At 41.3% G+C, this 21,679-nt stretch overlaps 2 protein-coding genes across 2 annotated transcripts in view; both read right to left on the bottom strand.

Annotated features, from left to right (window-relative positions):
• Positions 1-7,415, bottom strand: part of LOC124707335 (carnosine N-methyltransferase-like) — an 11,423-nt gene extending 4,008 nt beyond the window's left edge. Inside the window, exons 1-12 of the mRNA XM_047238994.1 lie at positions 7,229-7,415; positions 6,161-6,233; positions 6,021-6,064; positions 5,203-5,245; positions 4,895-5,122; positions 3,314-3,469; positions 2,285-2,350; positions 1,897-1,941; positions 1,718-1,791; positions 1,012-1,076; positions 864-930; positions 656-769 (exon numbers count right to left, since the gene is read on the bottom strand). Of these exons, the coding sequence (XP_047094950.1) occupies positions 656-769; positions 864-930; positions 1,012-1,076; positions 1,718-1,791; positions 1,897-1,941; positions 2,285-2,350; positions 3,314-3,469; positions 4,895-5,122; positions 5,203-5,245; positions 6,021-6,064; positions 6,161-6,233; positions 7,229-7,308 (1,055 nt within the window). The 5' untranslated portion in view covers positions 7,309-7,415. The remainder of the gene's footprint in view (positions 1-655; positions 770-863; positions 931-1,011; positions 1,077-1,717; positions 1,792-1,896; positions 1,942-2,284; positions 2,351-3,313; positions 3,470-4,894; positions 5,123-5,202; positions 5,246-6,020; positions 6,065-6,160; positions 6,234-7,228) is intronic.
• A 1,964-nt stretch (positions 7,416-9,379) lies between these two features.
• On the bottom strand, positions 9,380-18,530 carry LOC124707334 (serine/threonine-protein kinase tricornered-like). The gene is made up of 14 exons (XM_047238993.1): positions 18,412-18,530; positions 17,374-17,782; positions 15,274-15,448; positions 14,047-14,130; positions 13,710-13,951; positions 13,388-13,625; positions 12,355-12,434; positions 12,166-12,250; positions 11,630-11,761; positions 11,426-11,539; positions 10,668-10,715; positions 10,106-10,190; positions 9,956-10,012; positions 9,380-9,864 (listed from the first exon to the last, which is right to left on the bottom strand). Exons 2-14 carry the CDS (start codon positions 17,583-17,585, stop codon positions 9,743-9,745), a joined length of 1,674 nt encoding a protein of 557 aa, XP_047094949.1. The 5' UTR covers positions 17,586-17,782; positions 18,412-18,530; the 3' UTR covers positions 9,380-9,742.
• Positions 18,531-21,679: the final 3,149 nt, after the last annotated feature.

Below are 21,679 nucleotides of genomic sequence, written 5' to 3'. Positions count from 1 at the left end.
AGAATCAGTGTATCCCTGTTCAAGTGAAGTCCACACTCAATAGACATAAATTTCAGCTTTTACCAACAGTATACATAATGCCAGCTGACTGAAACAAGCTCAAGTAGTAAACTCGATTCTAAAATAAAACGAAGCTCAGATTATTAGAGTTGAAGGTAAGTATGCACATTTTAGTGCCAAATGTAAATTTTGTACTATATCCAAATGTCCAATTGTTCTGTAGGTTTTGCAAGAACTTTTAATAGGGTACTGGACATTCTGAAATGAGTAAAGTGCATTATAGGTCCTCAAACTGTTTCCCTGGTCTCACATAGGTTCTCAAACTTTGAAAATCATCGTGTGGATCCCGGAAGGCAATCTTCAAAGTTCCAGGGATGATATGAGACAATAGAAATAGTTTAAGGACCTATAATGCACTAATATTCCATAATCTGATTCTGTTTTACATACAAAACCCTATAACACAAATTACCTACAAATGTAATCAACATAACTGTACTCTGTCCCATGAGAATATTATAGGGTCCAAATGCATCCAACAGGAATACATTTACACAGCTTGCACCAAATGAACAAGGAATGAAGCATGGAAAAGTATTACATTGTAGAGGTGCTGACACTGATAATAAAATGTTAAAAACTTGGTGTACTATACCTTGAGGGGTGAATATCAGGAAATGAAACAGGCCGGAGTTGATCATTGTCTGAGAGAGAATTGCAGTTGCTGTGTATCCAAGGATAAATAGTACATTCATTGGCCTCTTGAGTGCTGATAGAAATATGTAGGATAATAGCATTATGAACACAACTTGATAAAGTAAGGTACTTTATCGCATATAAATATTTATAACAGAGTTACATACTGGTTTAAAATGAAATTTGAACAGATCATCATGTAATATGAGAACTCATTTCCCTGGCTTACAAAACCTGTTCAAGGGAAAAAAATACAGAATTTAAATAAAAATATTTCATTAGCTAATCTTCAATCGAACATCACTATATTAGTACCCAGCGAAGAAATCTCCAGAGCCAATCTCCCAAGCCCAGCACCAGGGACTAAACATGATGGAGGCCTGTGAATTTCAAAACATACAATCAATGATGGAAAACTAGAAATAAATCAGGAAAAAGATTCTGCTCATTTGTAATGTCAACGGAAAATCGGAAATGCTTCGATCTACCATCCATAGCGACTACAAGAGCAGGTGATGGGCCAAATATAGCTGAACCTTAAGGAAATATGCCCATAAATAGTAGTACCAGTATGCCCGTAATCAAACATTCAAGGGTATGAAGACAAAGCACGAATCTGCATCAACTTTATCAATTTGTTCTTTGCGCCCAACTCATAAAAATGATTTGTTGAACACATAGAAAAACAAAGGAAGGCTCAAAGTCACAGGGTTCTGAGATGGCTGACAATACCATCTCAAAGGACTAGTCAGTTTCCTAACAATTTCCTAACATTACTGGGAGATCAATACCATCTCAAAGGACTAGTCAGTTTCCACTAGAAAACCCAGCACAAACTACAATGCGAGTAAACTAGTGAACACAAACACAAAACAAGATGCAGACCGACAAAAAGTTATTGTCACTATTAAAATCGAGGTCAATTATAATCTTACATGTTACAAGCTTACTGCTTACAGCAAATGATAAACAGGTGTACGGTAGCTCTTAATTACTGAAACAAGGGACAATGCATGTTTACCTGATCCGGTCAGGAAAAAGACGATTAAGTTCCTCAAGAATTGGTTTATAGCATTCATCACGTTCAATCTGACCCTGAACAAAAAAAAAGGTAAATAAAATGAAAATTAGACCAGTACAAGAAAACAGAAACTCTACTTCAAGCACATCATGAAACAATCTACAACCACAGAAAATTACCTCCTGGGCCCAGTCTCTCACAATATTTCTTATGATGCATCTTACCTACATAAATAAGAATAAACTGAATGATAGAAGAAATAAATGCAGAAAATCTCTGAGAGAGAAATTACACAAATTCAAAGAAAAAAATGTAAATGCAGGCAAAGGAACCAGCACCTGAACATGTGCATGCAGACAACTTCAGCAAAAATATAGCACGACTAATGGATTAAAATTTAAGGCATGGAAAATATATAAATGAAAAGCACTGATATCACATCTCAGGGAAGATGTCATCCTCGGTGCAACTTCTTGGGTTGTCAACCAGTATACATTATTGCCTAGCATTAGCATTGTACTATCACTATCAGCCTATCAGGGGAATGTAAATGATAAGAACCATTACTTTGTCAACATCAACTGGAGGAACATCCAAGTGAAAATCTGGAGGCATGTTGTGCCCTGGAGTTGCCTGAAATAACGAAAATGGGGTTGTTATAATCCACGCTTATTTAAACACATTATTATATACAAGTACAAGGTGCCAAAAGATTATATTCCAGACTAGGAATCAGTGCTCGATATACTTAAAGTGGGCCATGAAATGTTGTGCGATATCCTGTCCTAAACTTTATGACAATTGCCTATGTCCAATCCTTAAATTCTGGTGGGAGGCTATGGCGTGGCGCCAATGCTCAATCACCATGGCTAAGCTGCAGGTTCCAATTTGGCTTTAAATTGGTCACCATTTGTCAAGTGAAACTTTGAAATTTGGATAAGCACCTTAGAGGTAAATAAACACGATATAAAGCGTTTTTCTGTAGAAATCCAAAAACGCAGGTGAATGTCCTATTTTTTTGTAACATATGAAGCGGTTCCACTTTTCGGTGACTATGCAACAAATCCCTAGAGGAATGATACCAGGAATAAAGAGTACCAGTTACAATACCTGGTTTACTCTTTGCCAGGCATATTTTTGCAATCTAACCTCCTGACCTAGCTTGAGTATGAAAATTTTCATCACATGCCAAGTTTTATAAAAGATTCTTTATAAACAAATTAGAGACTAGTTCTAAATTTATCAATTATCATGATCAGAAGTTCAGAACCCTCGGGATTTTCTGAGTAAAGCTTAGTGGTAATATATCGACTGACGTCTCCTGAAATATATTACTCCCTCTGGCCCAAATTAGTTAGCGCACTGGGAGTACAAGTTTTTAATGAGAGCATAACAAGCATGACATGTTCATGCACTAGTCGTTTAGGCATGTCCAAATAAAATTCATGTGTGAAATCAAAGCTAAGTTCTGAATTATGTATTTGGGAATTATTTGGAATAAAAACAGTGCCTACCCCAACTTGCTTGGGAAAAAGGCTTTGATGTTGTTGTATTTGGAATAAAACCAGAAGCTTACATCTTGCAAGGGGAGCTTACATTTTCATCAGTAGAAGATGCAAAGCAATCTGTATCGTGATAGTTAGCAGCTGCACTTGCGTCTTCACCACCATTACATGATTTATCCACACCCTGGGATGTCCCCAAGTTGGGGACATCATGCTGGGAGCAACCCACTATGTGAACTTTCTCATCCTGTTCGATATAAATCAGTCAGACTATATATACATGCAACATAAAGGATAATTCAGCAACATACCACCACTGTTGTATCTAAAATATAGTAACAGACTTCTAACGTTCCACGTGAAAACAATCATTATCGTGTTTATGTTTGGATGCAAAGTATTGAAAAACCACAGTTCCTGTCAACTACTTCCTCTGTTCCCTAATACAAGATGGCAAGCTAAGTTAGATTGCCAAAACGTCATATAACATCTCATATTACGGAATGGAGGGAGTACAATATTAACAATTGTAGGAACGAAATACCACAGTTTACGAAAAATACTGTAATCTGAAGTACTGGCAAAAAACAAGGGATGTTTGGCAATTCCAGTACTCCCAAAATAACTGATGTTCCAGGTTTGTCCTAAGTCAAACTTTAAAGTTTGACCAAAAGTTTGACTTGGGAAAAACCTAGAACATCGATTATTTTGGAACAGACGGAGTATCTTGTATTCATTTTGAATGTTGTTAGGTAGTTAGCCATTGGAGTAATAATTGAAATTATTTCTCATGGGGAAGCAGGCAAAAGTTAGGTCATTAGCTTGTTTACCAACACACGTATCAATTTTATATCGGTTTTGCTAGTTCTCAGCTAGTTAGTGCTCAGTCAAGTCCTACACCATCCGATTGCATCGTGATTCGTGCATATGAGTTTTTCAGTTGCAAGTGGGGTTGCAACTGACATTTTTCAGTTGCAAGTGGGGATGCAAGTATGCAACTAAGAAAATGCTCCAGACCATTAGATTTGCTTTGTGCTAGTCATGAGTTGCAACATGGGTTGCAACTAAGATTTGATGACGTCATCCGACTGATAACTAAGCTATAACTAGCCACACGCATTTTACATCTTCTACTCCCTCCGTTCCTTTTTAATTGACTCGGATTTAGTACAAACTTGTACTAAATCCGAGTCAATTAAAAAAGAATGGAGGGAGTATGTGAAAGCGGCAAAGCTAACCTCCTTGAGACAAGGTACTCTAACTAACATTTCCCTATCTACTCTGTACGTGAAAGCTAGTGGTATATGCATTCCATGGAGATAGACGAGAATGCTTTTCAAGCTGTGTGTGCACATGCAGATGGAGGGTGATAGCCTGCTACTATACACATGATTCAGAAGAAGGACACAACATATAGGAGAGACCAGCAATTCAGCATGTTTAGAAAAAAGGAGGTTTGGGGTACATTTTTCTTTAAAAAAAGTACCATGGTATCTGGAATAACATGGTATGTTAAACTATGGTATTTATTAGATCCAAACGCATCAAAGTATTAAAACCTATGTCTTTTCAGAAACAATGGTATTCTGAATAGCTCCAAAGGAAACTTTACATAATTACATCTAAACAGGGTATGTTGACCGAAATAAACGGATTGAGACTGAGGACTTACCTTTTTATTCCCAGCTTCTCCACAACATTCATTACTCTTCGCATCTTCCCTGGGGCAATCATGTTGGGCATGCAATGCGGAATTATTTGTGGTGACAACACTTTTTGAGAAATCAGACCTCTCACTAGAATGAGCACAATCCGCATGATTATGTCCATGCATGTGCTCCGCACAATCATGGCAATCACCATCTTCATTCTGACTCATGTCGAAAGGAGGATCAAATGCCTGCAGTTTTTTTTTCTTTTTTAAGAATACCGCCGTGTGCATTGCAGTTTTCAACAAACGTATTCTCAAATAGACCATACCTCAAGCATATTCATGACAAAAGATGCATTCATGGATATACACCTGTGAAGTAATAATGCATCAAAATACAGTAGTCAAAAAGTTGTTTCAGTCATCACTGAACAGCACAATGTACGCACAAAGGCTTCTGTACAAATAGTGCTACACATGGTGCAGGAGCCATGGCTACCCCCATGGTAAAAAATGTGAGGGCTCTTCGTTTAACTAACCACTCTAGATAAAGTTACCACGTCTGGTACTGATTTATAGCACACGTGTTTTAAAAATATTGTAATGCACAAATGCTGCAACTTCAGAAAAAGGATAAATGTTTAACAAGCATGGAGAAAACTAAATTGAAAATGGTAGGCAGTGATGGAGCTAGCCGACAATTAGAGCCTGGGCAATGCTGGCGTGTGTCCGCGTGATTGAAGTTTTGCCCAGCAAATGCTAACTTCAACATGCAAGTATGCACTGCTTGTTAACGATACACCACAGCGGAGCCAGGGAAGCTGCCGGGGTCGCTGGCTCCGCCACTGGGCATAGGTAGTTTCTTCATAATGAGTCAAAGAAGAGTCCTAACTCATGAAGGTACAACATCGTCAGTAAATATCAGATACCCATATTAGGTCAGGCAACATTGGTAGTCCCTCCATTCCATATTAGTTGTCCCTGATTTAGATGTATCTAGACACATTTTGTGCATATATACATCAGAATCTGCTATGCCTAATATGGAACAATCAAATCAATCATATATTACAGTTAACAAGCAACTGTTTCAGATGATATAGAGCATGAGAGATACATCCAGCATTAAGCACATAATATTACTTACCATCTTAATCTTTGGTACTTCAGACCAAGGTGAAATAGAAGTTCCTGCACAGAGAAATACATAAGGGGGCAATGGCATACAGCATTACATAACCTAGATCAATAAGAAGGTTAAATGTGGGATGACTATGAAAAATAAACCTTGTGGGCAGGAGAAAGCATTTTGAATGACCGTTCATATCTCCTGACATCTTTCTCTGCTGCATCTTGATAGCTATTACAAAAGCAAAATATCAATATTTTTATATTCGAAGAAAAAAAGGCCTAAGACCTGGGAAGCAAAATAGCAATGTTTTGACTGGCTGTTTCCATGTATTTATATTGTACAGATATCATCTTGTGCTAAGTCACTAATCATTTAAAAGCAGGGAATACTGTAATTGTGTAACATCAATGATGAAACATCAAAATAAACCAAAACCTGGGAACAAAATACATGTCACCAATATGATGTTTTAAGTACATTCCAATTGACCAACTACATCTCCAGGTATCCATATCAGTTACTCAATATGCTAGGTCGACTCTCTGATTAATATGGCCACGTTTTGAGCACTGAAAATACCACTAGACCATCTTCCAGACCCTCTAACGGCTTCCATCATCAACAATCAAATGAGAGGGTGCCTGGAAAGTCCAGATTGTTCGTGGTTAACTATTGATTTTCCCCCTCTACAGCAGATAAAAAATGGCCACTCACATCCATAACCTTCAGGCTAACATGATTCCCGCAACTCTCATCCACTATCCGCTCAAATACATCAGCAATAAACATACTGAGTGTCTCTAACCACCCTGACCCTAACCGACGCACATTGGGCGGTGCTATTTGCAAACGCCCAAACAGTGTAACACGCAGCAAAGCCTAGCCCCCAGCCATCGAGACAAGTTGATTCCCCAGCGACCACCAGATCAACTCCGGCCAGCACCCAGTATTCCCGAACTGGGGGGCAACCATTCCTAAACCAAACAAATCGGAAGGACCATGAACTGGAACAGAGCTCCACCGCGAACTCCTGTCCACCCAATCGAACGGCGGCTCGGAGCAGCACGCGGAACTCCCGCTATGACGGAGCTACGGTTCGACACACCGAATAAATCTCGCGGCAAGGAGCAGCGGCGGCGGGGTGAAGAGCCATGAGCGGACGGACGGAACGGGGGTTCGTTGAAGGCAGATGAGGGAGAGGATGAGGGCCGGGGTTCGCGTACTTGAAGTAGGCGGCGACGATACGGCGGAGGGATTTGATCTCGAGCGCCGTCTCTTGCTCGGTGTACCGCCGCTCCGCCATGTTCCCCGGCGGCGGCGGCGAGGCGATTTTTTTCAGATGGAATTAGTGGGGTTTCAAAATAATGATGCTATGACGATGACTCGCGTGGAGAAGGTTTTTCCTGCAAGGCCAGCTGGCTTCAGTTACCTCTGTAGCCTGTATGTAGGCAAGTCCTTCAGTCCAGCCCAGTTTTTAATCGAATTTTTAAATCTCTTCGAGATTTTTACATAAGTCACGAATGGTGATATATTTTTAGGGATTTGCTAGTTCAAACTTCGTGCTCAGTCAAATTCTACAACATTAGATTTGCATCGTGATTCGTGCTAGTTATGAGTTGCAACATGAGTTATAATGAGATTTGATAAAATCATCTGACTGAGAATGAAGTTAGTTCTAAGTCGACTGAGAAATAGTTACACCCATATTTTTAAATGAAAATTACAATCGGTGATTTTCCCCCAATACATACACATAAACATTGTAGATTTGCAATACTCTAAAATGTGATGGTTTTTTAGTCTATATGTGAATTTTAGCAAAAAGTAAAAAAAATGTTTAGATGACCCAATATGAAAGTTGCTTACAATAACATTCTTTTGGTATAGTAAAGCATTTTATCTCCAGCAAACTAGTGGTCAGAGTTCAAATGGCACTGCATATCTATCTCACGATTTATTTATAATTTTATATTGTGTGGTATACATAGTTTCCCACAAATAGGTGTCTGGTATGCCACACAAAGCCAGAAGATATTGTTGATTTTTCCTTTGAACAAGGATATTGTTGATTGAGACAGCAATTTGTATACACTCCTGGCTCCAGGTGGTTACACACAGTAATGAAATTGAGACGCTACAAAATCATGACGCCCTTCTCTGGAAAATGTTGATGTCCGGCTAAACTAGCCAACTAATGATATTGTCGATTGAGATAACAATTTGTATACAATCCTGGCTCCAAGTAAGTAATGAAATTGAGACCCTACAAAATCACGATGCCCTTCTCTGGAAAACGTAGATGCCTGCCTAAACTAGCTAGCTAATGAGTGCGACAGGCATCGGAGTAGATAAGAGTAGATCTAGGTCTGCAAATTGCCATGTGTGGCACTTGGCGTCCATGCCGGGAGTGAGGTGTTAGATCTTTACGATCAAATCGGGTGTTGCCTTGTTTTCCTCCTCTGCTTCATGGTGCTCCGGCGGTTGGAGCCGGGAGGGCGGGTGTGCGGAGATCTCCATGAATAAGACTGCTTTTTGCAGATTTGGCGGCCAAGTTTGGAGTTGCAGTTCCTCCATGTCCCCAGCGGCGTGGAGGTTGACTACAGCAAACCAGGTGGAGAACGAGCATTCAATCGATTTTCATGTTTTTCATCTAGGGTCGTTTGTGCAATTTGTAATTTTCAGTTTTCTTAGGACCATGTTTACAAATGCAAAACCACTGCTTTGACTAAATGAACCTCTCGGTCCTTCGGGACTGCCCCTGTTCAGAAAAGAAACTACCTAACTACTACCTTCATTTCAAGGAATAAAGCGCACGCGTTTTTCAAGACGAACTTTGTCCATAAAAATTGAGCAACAAAATCTTAATTATATTATATGTAATTAGTATCGTTGGATTCGTATTGAAAAGAACTTTTTAATGATACTAATTTCATACAAACAATCTTTATCTATTTGAAGTAATTCTTGGTCAAACAAAAAACTCGTAAAATAAGGGCGTCTTATTCCTTGAAACGGAGGTAGTAGGCTTTCAGCAACTTTACCGTCAATCGTTAGAGCAAGAGAACGCTTAATCTTACTAAATTCAGGTATCAGACCATAACCGCTTTCCTCACGATGTCCCCAACTGCAATTAGGGAAACGGTGTGAAATATCATTGCTCTATTTTCGTCCAAAATCGCCTATTTGTTCCAAGCATTCCACATGAACTTTGAGCTAATAATGCCAGCAAATAACACAAGTACTCCAAACTTGCAATGCACATAGATGCGTCAAAGGAAACTGGCATCACGAATACAGTAGTCCAGTAAGGCGAAGCTAGAACATATTTCATCACGAACCATAGTTGCCTGTGAAGGTCTCAACAACCCTTTCAGTCAGCATTACCATCCGCTATAAATCTCTTTGAAAGGTTCACAAAAGCAGAGGTGAATTTAATTGTAATACACATGCTCGTCAGAGCTGGTAACAATTATACACTTATGCTGTAGCCAGTAATGGCCTGAGACCCATCGCCGAGACTGTCAAACCAAATACAGCGAGCCCAACAAGCACCTCTGCCAAAATCAGACACCATACTATTTGGAGAGAACAGGATAGATTTTGTTTTTAACAATTTCACTAAACAAAGCATCGGTTAGAATTTACAAAAGTTGAACAGGGTAACCAAGACCAAAAGGCAGCAGTTTTTTTTCTTGTTTTACTTTTCTATGTTTTACTTTTCTTAAAACCTCCATATCCTATTTACGTCGAGGTTGGTATTGTTCTGGTGGAACGCTTGAGTGAGATGAAGGCTGCCCCTCCTTATGGGGCAACATATTTAAGAAACTCCCATGCACAGGTTCATCTTCATCCATGCTCTCTGTTACAATATGTGAATAAAGGTAAATGGACCATAAAAGAGAAAGGGTGAAGTGGGGAACCAATGTAAAATACTGGCTAATGGTAGTTACCAAACAATGTCTTGATAGTTGGCCGTTTTGATTTGGAACTCTTTTTCTTCAATTCGGCTGTTACATAAAACATCATTCAATTGTAAAACTAAAGAAAATAAAATAATAACGCCTAAGTAACAGGTAATAGTGCAGCAAAAGAAAACTAACCAATCCCTGCAACTTCATCATCGTTCACAATTTCAAAGTTCTTGTATGTATATCCAACAAAATTTGCATCCTTGGATGGAAGCATCTGTAAAAGAAAAAATTCCTCAATTAAACAATTAAAATGGCAGTACCAAAATGAAACCCAGCATAGAGAGTACTTAATGTTCCCGTTGCATTGTTATTTTTTTAATGGCTAAGATGCATGCGTGCACATTCAACACTGGTAAAGGTACAGACTTGGCCTATCTGCAATGGAGGAAACGAGGCACATAGATATTTGGGTATGCTCCATGCATGCCCATGCCATTCAAACATCACTTCAAGGAAATATATACTCCTTCCGTCCACAAAAGGATGTCTCAACTTTGTCTAATTTGCCTGTATCTACACACTAAAACACGTCTAGATACATGCATATTTTGATAAAGTTGGGACATCTTTTGTGGACGGAGGGTAGAACATTACCCCAGCAGATATACCGTCAATAACTAGGAATGTCCTAATATATAATTTTATTCCTAACTGGGCAAATAATAGCATTTCACAGTGAACTCAAGCCTACCTTTCTCCATGGACCCGACTTAGATGAACTCTGAACTTGTGCTCCAGTCTGCAGAATAGGGAAGAAAAAGGTAAGTGCAAGCGTGACAGCTCTAGCTTTTGAAACAGTTCTGTACAGTCACCTATTCATAACTCTAGTCTCATCAGCATTTTATCATGGAAAATAATGAAAATAAAAGTGGCACCCAGTAAGAGCCCAATTGCATCAGAATTCTTCAAATTGCCTAGTCGTGCCATTAAGAGTGCAATGAATTTAATTGTCCGGTCAGATCACTGGATTTATTTGTTTGTACCCCAAGAGATACTAACCTGCAATATGGCAAGTTAAGTACCTCATGTGCAATTTAATCAATTAGGAAAGCACCAGAGGAACAAACACGCTCCCATCCCTTTCCATTGAAGAAGACAGGAAGAAAAGCATCCGTGCATAAAGTAGCAGGTGCACAAAGTGGGACTGGGACAATAGGAATAGGAAGGTTCAAAATAAAACAGATTATTAGCAGCTTCCATGCAAAATGCTTGGAAATAAACAGTGCACAGCATTCTGGAATCCCTTATGTTAGCCACTGCATAATGTGTGAGCCATGCCAACAGTTAGTGCACAGCAGATGACCGGTACAGAAAAACGGTAAACAACTCCAGGTCACTTTGGTTATCAACTGGCATGTATCACAAAAATCATCTGAGTGTCTGGAGTAGGAAGTATTATTAATGCATATTGTCTAGAGATATATAAGAAGTGGAGCAACAGAATATTACCTCCTCAAATTTCTCAAAGTTCTGAGTATCCAACTCCCCAGTAACTTCTGGTATGAAAGCAGCTTTCATCTGATACAATTTTTCCCATTGGACACCTCTAAACCATGTATGTGCCTGAAGTGGACGATATGATGACATCAGTTACGCAAGTAACTGAGAGAAATGACGGTGTACTGTGTGTAGAAGAAGGGGAAGATAACACACTTTTATTTCATGGGCTCCTTTTGTTCCAAGTCTCTGCTCAACATTACACAGAAGTTTGCTGATGAGATCTTTGGTTTCAGCAGAAAGCTTTGCCTCTTCAGGAAATTTCAGGTGACTTCTCCAGTTCACAATCTTCATGAACAAAAAGAAAGTGTAAAAACGGATTAGATTACATGTTCATGATTGTAAAGTTACACAAGTTAGCTCAAATCATCAGCAAATACAGGTTTTCATAAAATTGCTAGCAATCACTTCACAGGGTGGTCCTGCTTGCAACGTAACAATCAAAATTCCATATTAGTTGTATAGTAGGGAACTAGGGACTCCAGTGACCCAGCTGCAACCATCACAACCTTGCGCAGGATAATTACAGGCAATTCACACTACTATGGCGGCATGGCGCACCAATGTGTCGTATGTGTTATGAATTTGGCTTAAGACAGCCTCGCGTGAGCCTAGTAAGCGCCACTTAGGCAAAAGATAGCAAATTTCAAAAAACATCCACAGTAACCAATGAAGAAGCCTATGCCACACACCTTTCTGCAGGTTGACATTGGATCCTCAGAATAAAATGGAGGATAACCAACTAACATTTCATACATGATAGCACCAAGGGACCACCTAGGAAGAAAAAAAAAACGTGATAGAAAGAATCCATTAAATATATAAAGAATGTGGAATGAGCAACAAATGTTCAGAAACTTAAGACAAGACATAAATCTAACCAGTCACACTCCATTCCATATCCTTTCTTCAATAAAACCTCTGGAGCAATGTAATCGGGAGTGCCCACTGTAGAATACGCCTGTATGCCCCAAGTATAACTAAGATGTTAGCTATGCTCGTGGGCATATTCACTTGTTAACATAGAGATACATAGGCCACAGATATGAAAGGAAAAGCTAAAAGCTAGATGAAAATCCCAGATAAAAAAACACCAATGTCTATCAGTCCTCCATAAGGGAGTGATTCTAACTAAGGACAACCAATGTCTATACACCACCTTTTCTTTCCACATCCATTTGCAAGGATCCTTTGGAGAATTATTTACATGACTTTTAATATACATCCTCCAGCTAATAGTACTAACTTGTTTGGGAATTGGTTAAATGGGGTTGCCAAAAGGGGGGCCATATTAGAGTTGGTATGTGCGCTTTACTATGGGCGATATGGAACGTTCGTAATGATTTCATTTTTAATCAAAGAAGTTTTCCATCATTTCTGCAGGTTATTCCTTTGGTTACGCACTGGATCCATATGTGGTCCTTTCTCCAGCCGGCCGAGGACCGACTGGACATGGATACTGGGTGCAACCGTTTGGCGACCGGTAGCACGGGATTTCTACAGCCGGTGCGGCTGGCGGTCTGAGTGGCGCCTCACATAAAGATGCGTCTGAGAAGTTTTCTTGCTTTTTTTAGGTGGCTTATCCACGTGGAGACTTTGAGTGATCCATGAATTGTAATAAGTTGTAATAATTATACTCGTTTCATAATTTGGTAATAAAACGCCGCATGCATCAATTGATGCAGAGGGTTGGTTTGCTTCAATGCCTTGCCAAATTTCGGTAAGAAATCTTGCCAACATCCCTCATGGAGCCAAAATAACTGGGTCACATTTCATGGGCTTGCCAATTTTTTGACGAGGCAAAATGAGGGATCAAGCCAAGCATGCTCAACGGAATAGGCATAGGACCATAACATTGTTTATATTGTGTGCCAACCATCAATAAATTGATTTAAACCAAAATGTATCGCTTACCAACATTCGACGGTTCTTTTGCCAATGTGACAGTTGTTCCTGCTGTGTCCGCTTCGGTGCAGAAGAGTTAGTTAGCCGATTGGTGTTATCAGGTAAAGGCTTGGCACCTTTTCCAGATGTATAATCTGGGTCATTCAAATTTGGAAAGTTACTACTATCCAAAGGTTTACACAAACCAAAGTCAGAAAGTTTCAAGTGACCACTGAGATCTAATAATAGGTTATCTGGCTTGATATCCCTGAAAAAATGAACACAGAGATAGATCTTAGATTATGGAATCAAAGAATTATATTAAAAGAGCAAGAGAACAGCTATACAATACCGGTGAATGTAATTGTGTTTGTGAATGGACTCTATTGCTAGTACAGTTTCTGCAATGTAAAATTTGGCTTCATCTTCTGTCAATGTGTCCTTGCGCATAAGCAAAGTCATCATGTCTCCACCAGGAAGGTACTCCATGATGAGATACAGAAACTCGTCATCTTGAAAAGAATAATAAAGCTTGACTATGTAAGCACTATCAACTTCTGCAAGAAGGTTTCTTTCGGCTTTGACATGTTCTACCTGAGATGTGTAAATAAATAACACTATTTCAGAGGATAGCAAAACCAGAAATGGAAAAGAAAACAAAACACGGATAGACCATACATGGTTATTACCTGGCCCCTACGAAGCATTTCAGATTTCTTAAGCTTTTTCATTGCATATACACTTTTAGAGGTCTTCTCTCTACAAAGACGCACCTGCATAATCACATTTTGAAGTGACGTTAAACATGATGCACAAAGTGATAACCTCAGAGAAAAAACGAATTGGGGATGGTTGCTTTATTTACGGATGTAAACAGAGCAGAAACAGACGTAGCCAAGTCTTGCCACTTTTTTTGGGCGGAAGCAGAAACAAGTACAGAAACCACGGAAACTAATACGGAAACAGATACAGACCAAATACGGTACCGACATGGATGTATATATCTGAGGATGGGTGGGCGACACGGCATCACCGTGGCGGCAGTCTGGTGTTCCTAACCTAGGTTGCATGGCTGCGCCTGCTCGACTAGAGGAGAAGGGCGAAGGGGTTACGGGATAAGGTAGTAGAATAGGTTGGGTTGGTCCTGTTTCGCGGAGATTGGCGAGGGTCTGCTGGACTGAGCCAAACGCAACCATGTAGCCACATTGAAACAGAAAGCTCCGCATTTGCCGGAGACGGAAACCCCATTTCCGTGTCTGTTCCAAAGGAAAACACCACCCCTGTTTCTGTTTAAAATTTTCCATTTCCGTTTCTGTACCGCAAAATTCTGTTTCTGTATTTCCTCTGTTTCTGTTTTTCCGCAAATAGTCAGAAACTTCCACTCTGCTTTCGTCCCTAGCTTTATTACACGAACACGCTAACTGGGAATACAATTTTCCATTTTAATGGAGCAGGGGAAAGAACAACACAGGACGTGAAGAATAGGAAGAAGTCAAGATTATAGAAATTTAAGATATCAGAACAGACAGCACCAACCCAGCATACAAGTGTTGCCTAAAAAATAGACAGGTCAACTGGACTGACAAAAGAACATTATTCTGAAGCTCGAACAAAGAAAGGTAAAAACCTTGCATTGGGAGACCATTTAATCCTGGTTTGACTATATATAGAAACAAAATAGACATGATTTTCTGTGTTCGGTGGCAAATATAGAAGAGGGGGCATCGAGCAGCACAAGTTTCCCATCACAAATGGGATCATAGTCAAATGGAAAAGTTCGTATGAGCAATAATGTCAACCCTAACATTGATCTTCTGAACCTGCCATTGACCGGACAGAATTACACGGCCAAGAAATCAGGCCTTGTAATTAGGAGGTTAAACAAACAAGTACATATAGACGAAAGTGAGAGGTACCTCTCCGAATGCACCTCTTCCAATAATTGTCAAAAGTTCAAAATCTTCAACCCCCATCTTGTGTCTCTGCAAACGCATATATTCAGTCTCCTTTTTCTCCAAATGCTTTAGAATGTTATTCTGCTCTTCTGCAGGAACTTCAGCATCCTGTAACTTCCTCTCCAACATCCAGCGCCTAAAAGTAGACCAGGAAATCAGAAAGGGGTAATGACGAAGTTATACCAGTGAATGGGCCTCAAATATCAGTGAAATACACACCAAAGCATGCAGTAGATTGAAATAAGTTACAATCGGTGCCAAAACAAGCCTTGGGGAGTAATGCATATAAACGTTCAAATTTGGAACTAAAGAAACAAGCCAAACAACTTGACATAGGTTATCATACTTTCAGAATTCATAAATTAACAGTGATGGTGTCAAAATCATAGCCCGGGAACAGATGGCAAGACCACGGCATTCAATATAAGCATATCAATCTCATTGAACAAAGTTCTTCAGATTAATTGTAAATTCCGAAAACCTATCCATGAATATAATATTCTGGTACTGAGTTAAACGTTTTGCTAGCCGCTAGTGCGACTCTAGGAGTCAGGAAGCACACCAAGCTACATATTCCCTCCGTTCACTATATTATAAGATGTTTTAGGTTTAAAAAAATGCATGTACCTAGACATGCTTCAGTTTGTAGGTTCACTCATTTCGGTCCAAAGCTAGTCCACATTAAAATATCTAAAACATCTTATAATAGCGAACGGAGGGAATGCCTAACTTGGGGTTAGAATCTTAATCCGATATGCTTCCTATTTTAGGCTCTGGCAAGGCCCCAACAACTTGTACCTAATTTGGTGTTTGCCATCCCAATCCGAACATGGTGTGTTTGTGTGTTACTGAGCATCCTGCTCGGTAATAGAAACAAAAAGTGTGTTCGATGTTTTCCTATTCTACAGAGGCTTTGACTCGCCGATAATGCATTGTGGCACTTGTCTATATTATATATATATAAAATAACACCAGATAAGATAGCGAGTGACAACGGCCTATAGAAAGAGTTGAGGGAGTACCATCATCCTGCATTTATTCCTGTATTTTTAAAATCAGGTTATGTTACGGAGTGTACGTTACCCTACTTAATTGGCGGGTTATCCGATAAGCCATGTAGGACAAATGCACATACGCTTGCCTAAAGTGAAATTAAAGCTTATGCGTCCTCTTTCTTCAATACTACATGGTCGCGGCTTGCAATTGTCGTTTTCCGTCGAGGACTAACAATGATTAATACACCCCTTTGCTTTTACCTAGGATCAGTGACTGTTATCGACATTGTCCTACATCGCCTTTGGTTGGCATCTACGTTCAAATTTGGAACTAAAGTAACAAGTCAAATAGCTCGACAGAGATTATCATACTTTCAGAATTCATGAATTAACAGTGAGTCAAAACTAATAGCTCAGGAACAGATGGCAACACCACGGCATTCAAAATAAGCATATCAATCTCATTGAGCAAAGTTCTTCAGATTAATTGTAAATTCCGAAAACCTATGCATGAATATAATATTATGGTACTGAGCTAAATGTTTTGCTAAGCCATTAGTGCGACTCTAGGGCTCAGGAAACACACCAAGCTACATACTCCCTCTGTTCACTATTATTAGATGTTTTAGGTTTTACAAAAAAAAAATGCATGTATCTGGACGCGCTTCAGTGTGTAGGTTCACTCGTCTCGGTCCGTAACTAGTCCACATTGAAATATTTAAAACACCTTATAATAGTGAGCGTAGGGAATGCCTAACTTGGGGTTAGAATCTTAATCTGATAGGCTTTCCTATTTTGGGCTCTGACAAGAGGCCCCAACAACTTGTACCTAATTTGGTGTTTGCCATCCCAATCCGAACATGGCGTGTTTGTGTGTTACTATTGAGCATCCTCCTTGATACGGTAATAGAAACAAAAAAGGGTGTTTGCAGCTTTCCTATTCTACAGCATGATAGTATTCAGGATTCATAGAGCTGAATGGAGTCATCATGCATGTACCTAAATCCGCAGCTAAAACAGGGAAAAAAATTTGCAGATGCCAAGAATTCAAGTCTTGCCAGCCTACCTCTCTTTCCTATCCTGCAGGGACTTCATCTGCGTCTTGTAGTGGTTCTCGATGTACTGCTTAGCCGCCGCAACCTTCTGCTTGGTGGCGCTGGAAGGCGCCTCGTCGACGGGGGGCTTCCCGGGGTCCTTCCCATGGCTGGCGGGCACCGCGGGGCTCTTGGACTTGTCCCGCGGCTGGAACTTCTGGAACCAACTCCTCGCGGAATCCATCCTCCGCTCACAATGGCACCATCTCTAGAGCCGCAGAGAGAGATAGGGAGAGCCGCCTCTTTTGTTGACCAGTCCGGCAGCAGCCGTCCCCCAAGTCTTGAAACGGTCAAGTCCGCTGTGAATGGGTGGATCAGATGTCCAAATCGGTGCCTCCTTCTCCGTGGAACCCGATGCTGGGAGAAGGATGCCTGTTATATCTGAGAAAAAACATAGAAAATTAGCGCCAGTCGGAATCGTTCGCGCGGGGGGAGGGAACGGTCAGTGGAATGGTTTTCAGGTTTCTGCTATTCTCGGACACGGAACATAAACCCACCCACCCAGTCATCAGTCAAAAAATAAAAATAAAATGAAAACTAGACCACGCTGGGCGTTGAGATTATCCATCGACAAGCAACCTGGGAAGGGCGCTTTTGAGATCTCAATTTGCAGCAGAGAAAAATCCCGCCCGGGAAAACCTCGAGCGGCCGCATTCCGGCGCACGGGGGTTCGCGGAATTCGAGCCTGGAATCGCATTGCGGCCGCGCGAGGACCCCCCGGGAAATCAGAGGCGGAGAGCGGCACCAAACCAAAACCCCCCGTGACCATGAACTACCCGAAAACGCCACGGCGACCTGCCGAGCCGAGAACCGCGCGGCACGTCGCGGAGGAGCGCCGAATTCGGCTGCCGCCAGAGAGAGACCAACCAAAAGTAAAACCGCCCCACTGCTCCGGACCACGGCCGCGGCCAGTTCGCGGCGTAGGAGAGAAGGTGGGTAGGTAGGCGTAACCGGCGGCCGAAGCGGGCGAGCGGGGGCCGGGGCGCGGATCGGCGGGCGGGGGCGCTCACCTCGGGGCCGGGGCGGCGGCGGGGGGCGGATCTCGGCGCAGGTCGGACGGGGCGAAAGGGGGAACGAACGAACTACTCTCTCGTCTCTCGACTCCTTTTTTTTCCCTGCTGCTCTCCCACTCCGGGTTGGTGTTGTCTTTTCGTGGGTAAAGGCAAAGCGTGTGAGGATGAATGAAGAGAGAGAGAGAAAGGCAGAGACGATAGCGAGAGCGAGCGAGGGCAAGGGCAGTGCGTGCGTACGAGAGAAGTGTGGCTTGGCTTTGACTCGCCGATACGGCACGAAACGAAACGAAGCTTCGCCGTGCCTTCTGCTTCTCCTCTGTGCTGCGCAGGGGGCCGGCACAAACCAACTGCCGCCCACAGCTGCTCAGTCAAGCCCATCGGCCCGCTCATCACGCCCCGGTGCCGCCTATTCTATGCTGATCCGGATAATTGGTGGAGCTCAGCGTGCCGCCTCCGGGCGGCTCGGTTGACGGCTATCCCAGTGGCAAATTGTATGATTGTATAGTAGTATAATTTTATCACAAAGTGATGGCACTTGGTGTAAAGTATAGTTACATATGTACACTTCTTGTCACGTGTCTATAAAAAAACAACGATAACACCACGTACCATAGCGCAATGCATTGCGAAATCACTAAAGTCATAAGTAACGGTCTGTACAAAAAGTCGAGGGAGTACCATTAGGGCTGCAAAAGCGGGATCCGCCAGATCCTGCAAACTCCGGTAATTAATCAGTACAACTGCGGAAATCAAATCCAAATCTACCTAATTTGCACTATTCGGGAAACCATCCGCCCCGCGTATCCCGCGGCTTGCAACCCTAATTACCATCATCGCGCATTTCTTCCTGCATTTTTTTTAAAAAATATCTTATGCTCCAAAGTGCACGTTCCCCTCCTTAATTGCCATCATCGCGCATTTCTTCCTGCATTTTTTTAAAAAATATCTTATACTCCAAAGTGCACGTTCCCCTCCTTAATTGACGGGTTTTCCGACAAGCAATGTACGATAAATGCACGTATGCTTGCCTACAGTGAAATTAAAGGTTATGTGTCCTCTTTCTTCGACGTTGCATTGTCGTTAGCTTGCGGTTGTCGTTTCTCGCCGAGGACTGATAATAACTAATGCACCCCCTTGCTTTTATCTAGGATCGGTGTCTGTTGTCGACATCGTCCTACATGGTGTTTATGTTTTTGTTTGGTTCAACACCCATGTACATGGTGTTAAAATCACTCATTTCATTTCTTATTTCACGGTCGATTTGACACCGAGATCCGCGTAAAAATCATCAATTTTAGCAAATGTGTTATTTGGCTTATCACGAAGGAAGCTATAGCTAACCCTATTTAGTGTAAGTGGAAATATTTTAAGACAGCTTGGAACTCGTCGCGAATAGGCCAAACACGTGATTTTTAAACATCGATACCATGTCTTAAACGAAGGGTATATATACTTTAAAATCTACGTGATTTTATTTTTTGTGAAGTCAACCAATAAATATGATTTAAGAATAAATTCCCCATCACCGAAACAAAATCAATCTACTATGTCACAAAGTTGCATATCAAGTTTTAATCTATGTTGCCAGAACCAGAGGAACACAAAAAAAAAATCTACTGAAAACCCCTCAAAAAATCCATGTGAGTTTATCCTTTTTCATCTTTCACTAGGTGTACACTGATCACAGTTTGGGTTCAAATTTTCTGGGTAATTCATCATACTTACTACAAGTAAAATTTTCCATAATCATTTGGTCTACTTTATGAAGTTGGTAGGACTCCGTATCATTTAAAGGCAACAATCCTCGGTTTCTTATGGCAGACGCACAGTTCACACACGCCCAAGCTCAATGCGTCAGCGTCAGTGTGCGTGCATCATCGTGGAAAACACACTCTTATTCACACAAGTCATCAGCTAGCGCTCGTACACAGTGAACACTTTGATCGAGTCATCCCGCGGAAGCTGATAACAACAGTTGACGATCGCAAAGCACACAACGAGCTGCTAACCTACCACACACCCAACTGATGTGCACGCCACCAGCCAGCACGGGCCATGGCACCATGCCGTGTACGTGCTTGTCACGCGTAAGGTTGACACAACACGTACTCCGCCTTGCAGCTGCAAGACAAAGAGGTTGCTAGCTAACGTCTCCGGGAAGGCGTTCCCGTTGTCAGCCACCCACCGCCGTTGTACGAGAGAAACACCACGTACACGATCGACCCATCGACGGTGACACGCATGTTCAGAGTCCTAACAACCCGCAGACGCGTGAAATGGCACCTACAACATATGACTCAACTTTATTTAGATGAGGGTATAAGTATAACAGAGAAAAAGAGAAAGCAGGTGATCCCAAGGCGGCTAGGGTTTTCGTCCCTGCTGTAAGCACCCTCACCAGTCCGTCCGCTTCCCATGACCTCTTGGCGGACCCTGGTCTCTTACCGGTAGGAGGGTTTTCGTTTCCTGTTTTAGGTTTTTTTATGTGTTTTTTGTTTGGGATGGTGAGGAGGCGGCAATGACATCCTAAAGTTAAAATAAGGTCCTTATCGTCCTATCCTTGTTTCGGTGGTGTGTCGCCTATCACTGGCCGATGGCACATGGAGCTGTGTGCTCGGCAGATCTCCTGGGGCCCGGTCGATTTTCGTGTTCGTTGGTGTGGCTTTGGGTCGGTCTTTTCCAATCTACGTTTGTAGTCATTGGCAATGGTTTCTCTCGTGTGTTGGTCCGTTGGGATCTTAGCACGATGATTTTATATTTGTCTTATACAACAAGCTCTACTACTACACTCCGGTGATAGAGAGGCGAAGACGGTGGGGCGCCTTCGGCTCGTGCTTGTGTTTTTAGTCGTCGTTAAGTGGTCCAATGAACTATTTGTATTTTTTCTACTTTTAGAACTCTTTGTATTGTTGTTGATGATTGTTAATAGATCGATGAAATGTTTGCAAAAAAAATGTCTAGATATACTCGTATCTAGATGAAGCTAAATTATTTATATTTCCAAAAGAAGAGAGTGCTCCCTTCATTTGGGATTATAAGGGCGGAAAGCTTTTAAAATTTGTTAGGAATTAGTATAAGGTCTATCTCATTTCTTGTCTTCTCTCTACCAATGCATTTCAACTTTCTTTCTCTTCTTCTTTTTTGAGAAACTTTCTCTTCTCTCATGCATGTGAAATAATCGGTGCATTTAGTAATTGATGAGAAGAGTTATGCTTTTTTTTTTGGTATTTGCCAATGGGCCGTCTCCGTATACTACCTCAATTCC

This window comes from Lolium rigidum, chromosome 4 (assembly GCF_022539505.1).
Source record: "Lolium rigidum isolate FL_2022 chromosome 4, APGP_CSIRO_Lrig_0.1, whole genome shotgun sequence".
Lineage (NCBI taxonomy): Eukaryota > Viridiplantae > Streptophyta > Magnoliopsida > Poales > Poaceae > Lolium > Lolium rigidum.
Note: the sequence above shows the minus strand (reverse complement) of the source record. Positions and strands in the feature narration are given on the sequence as shown.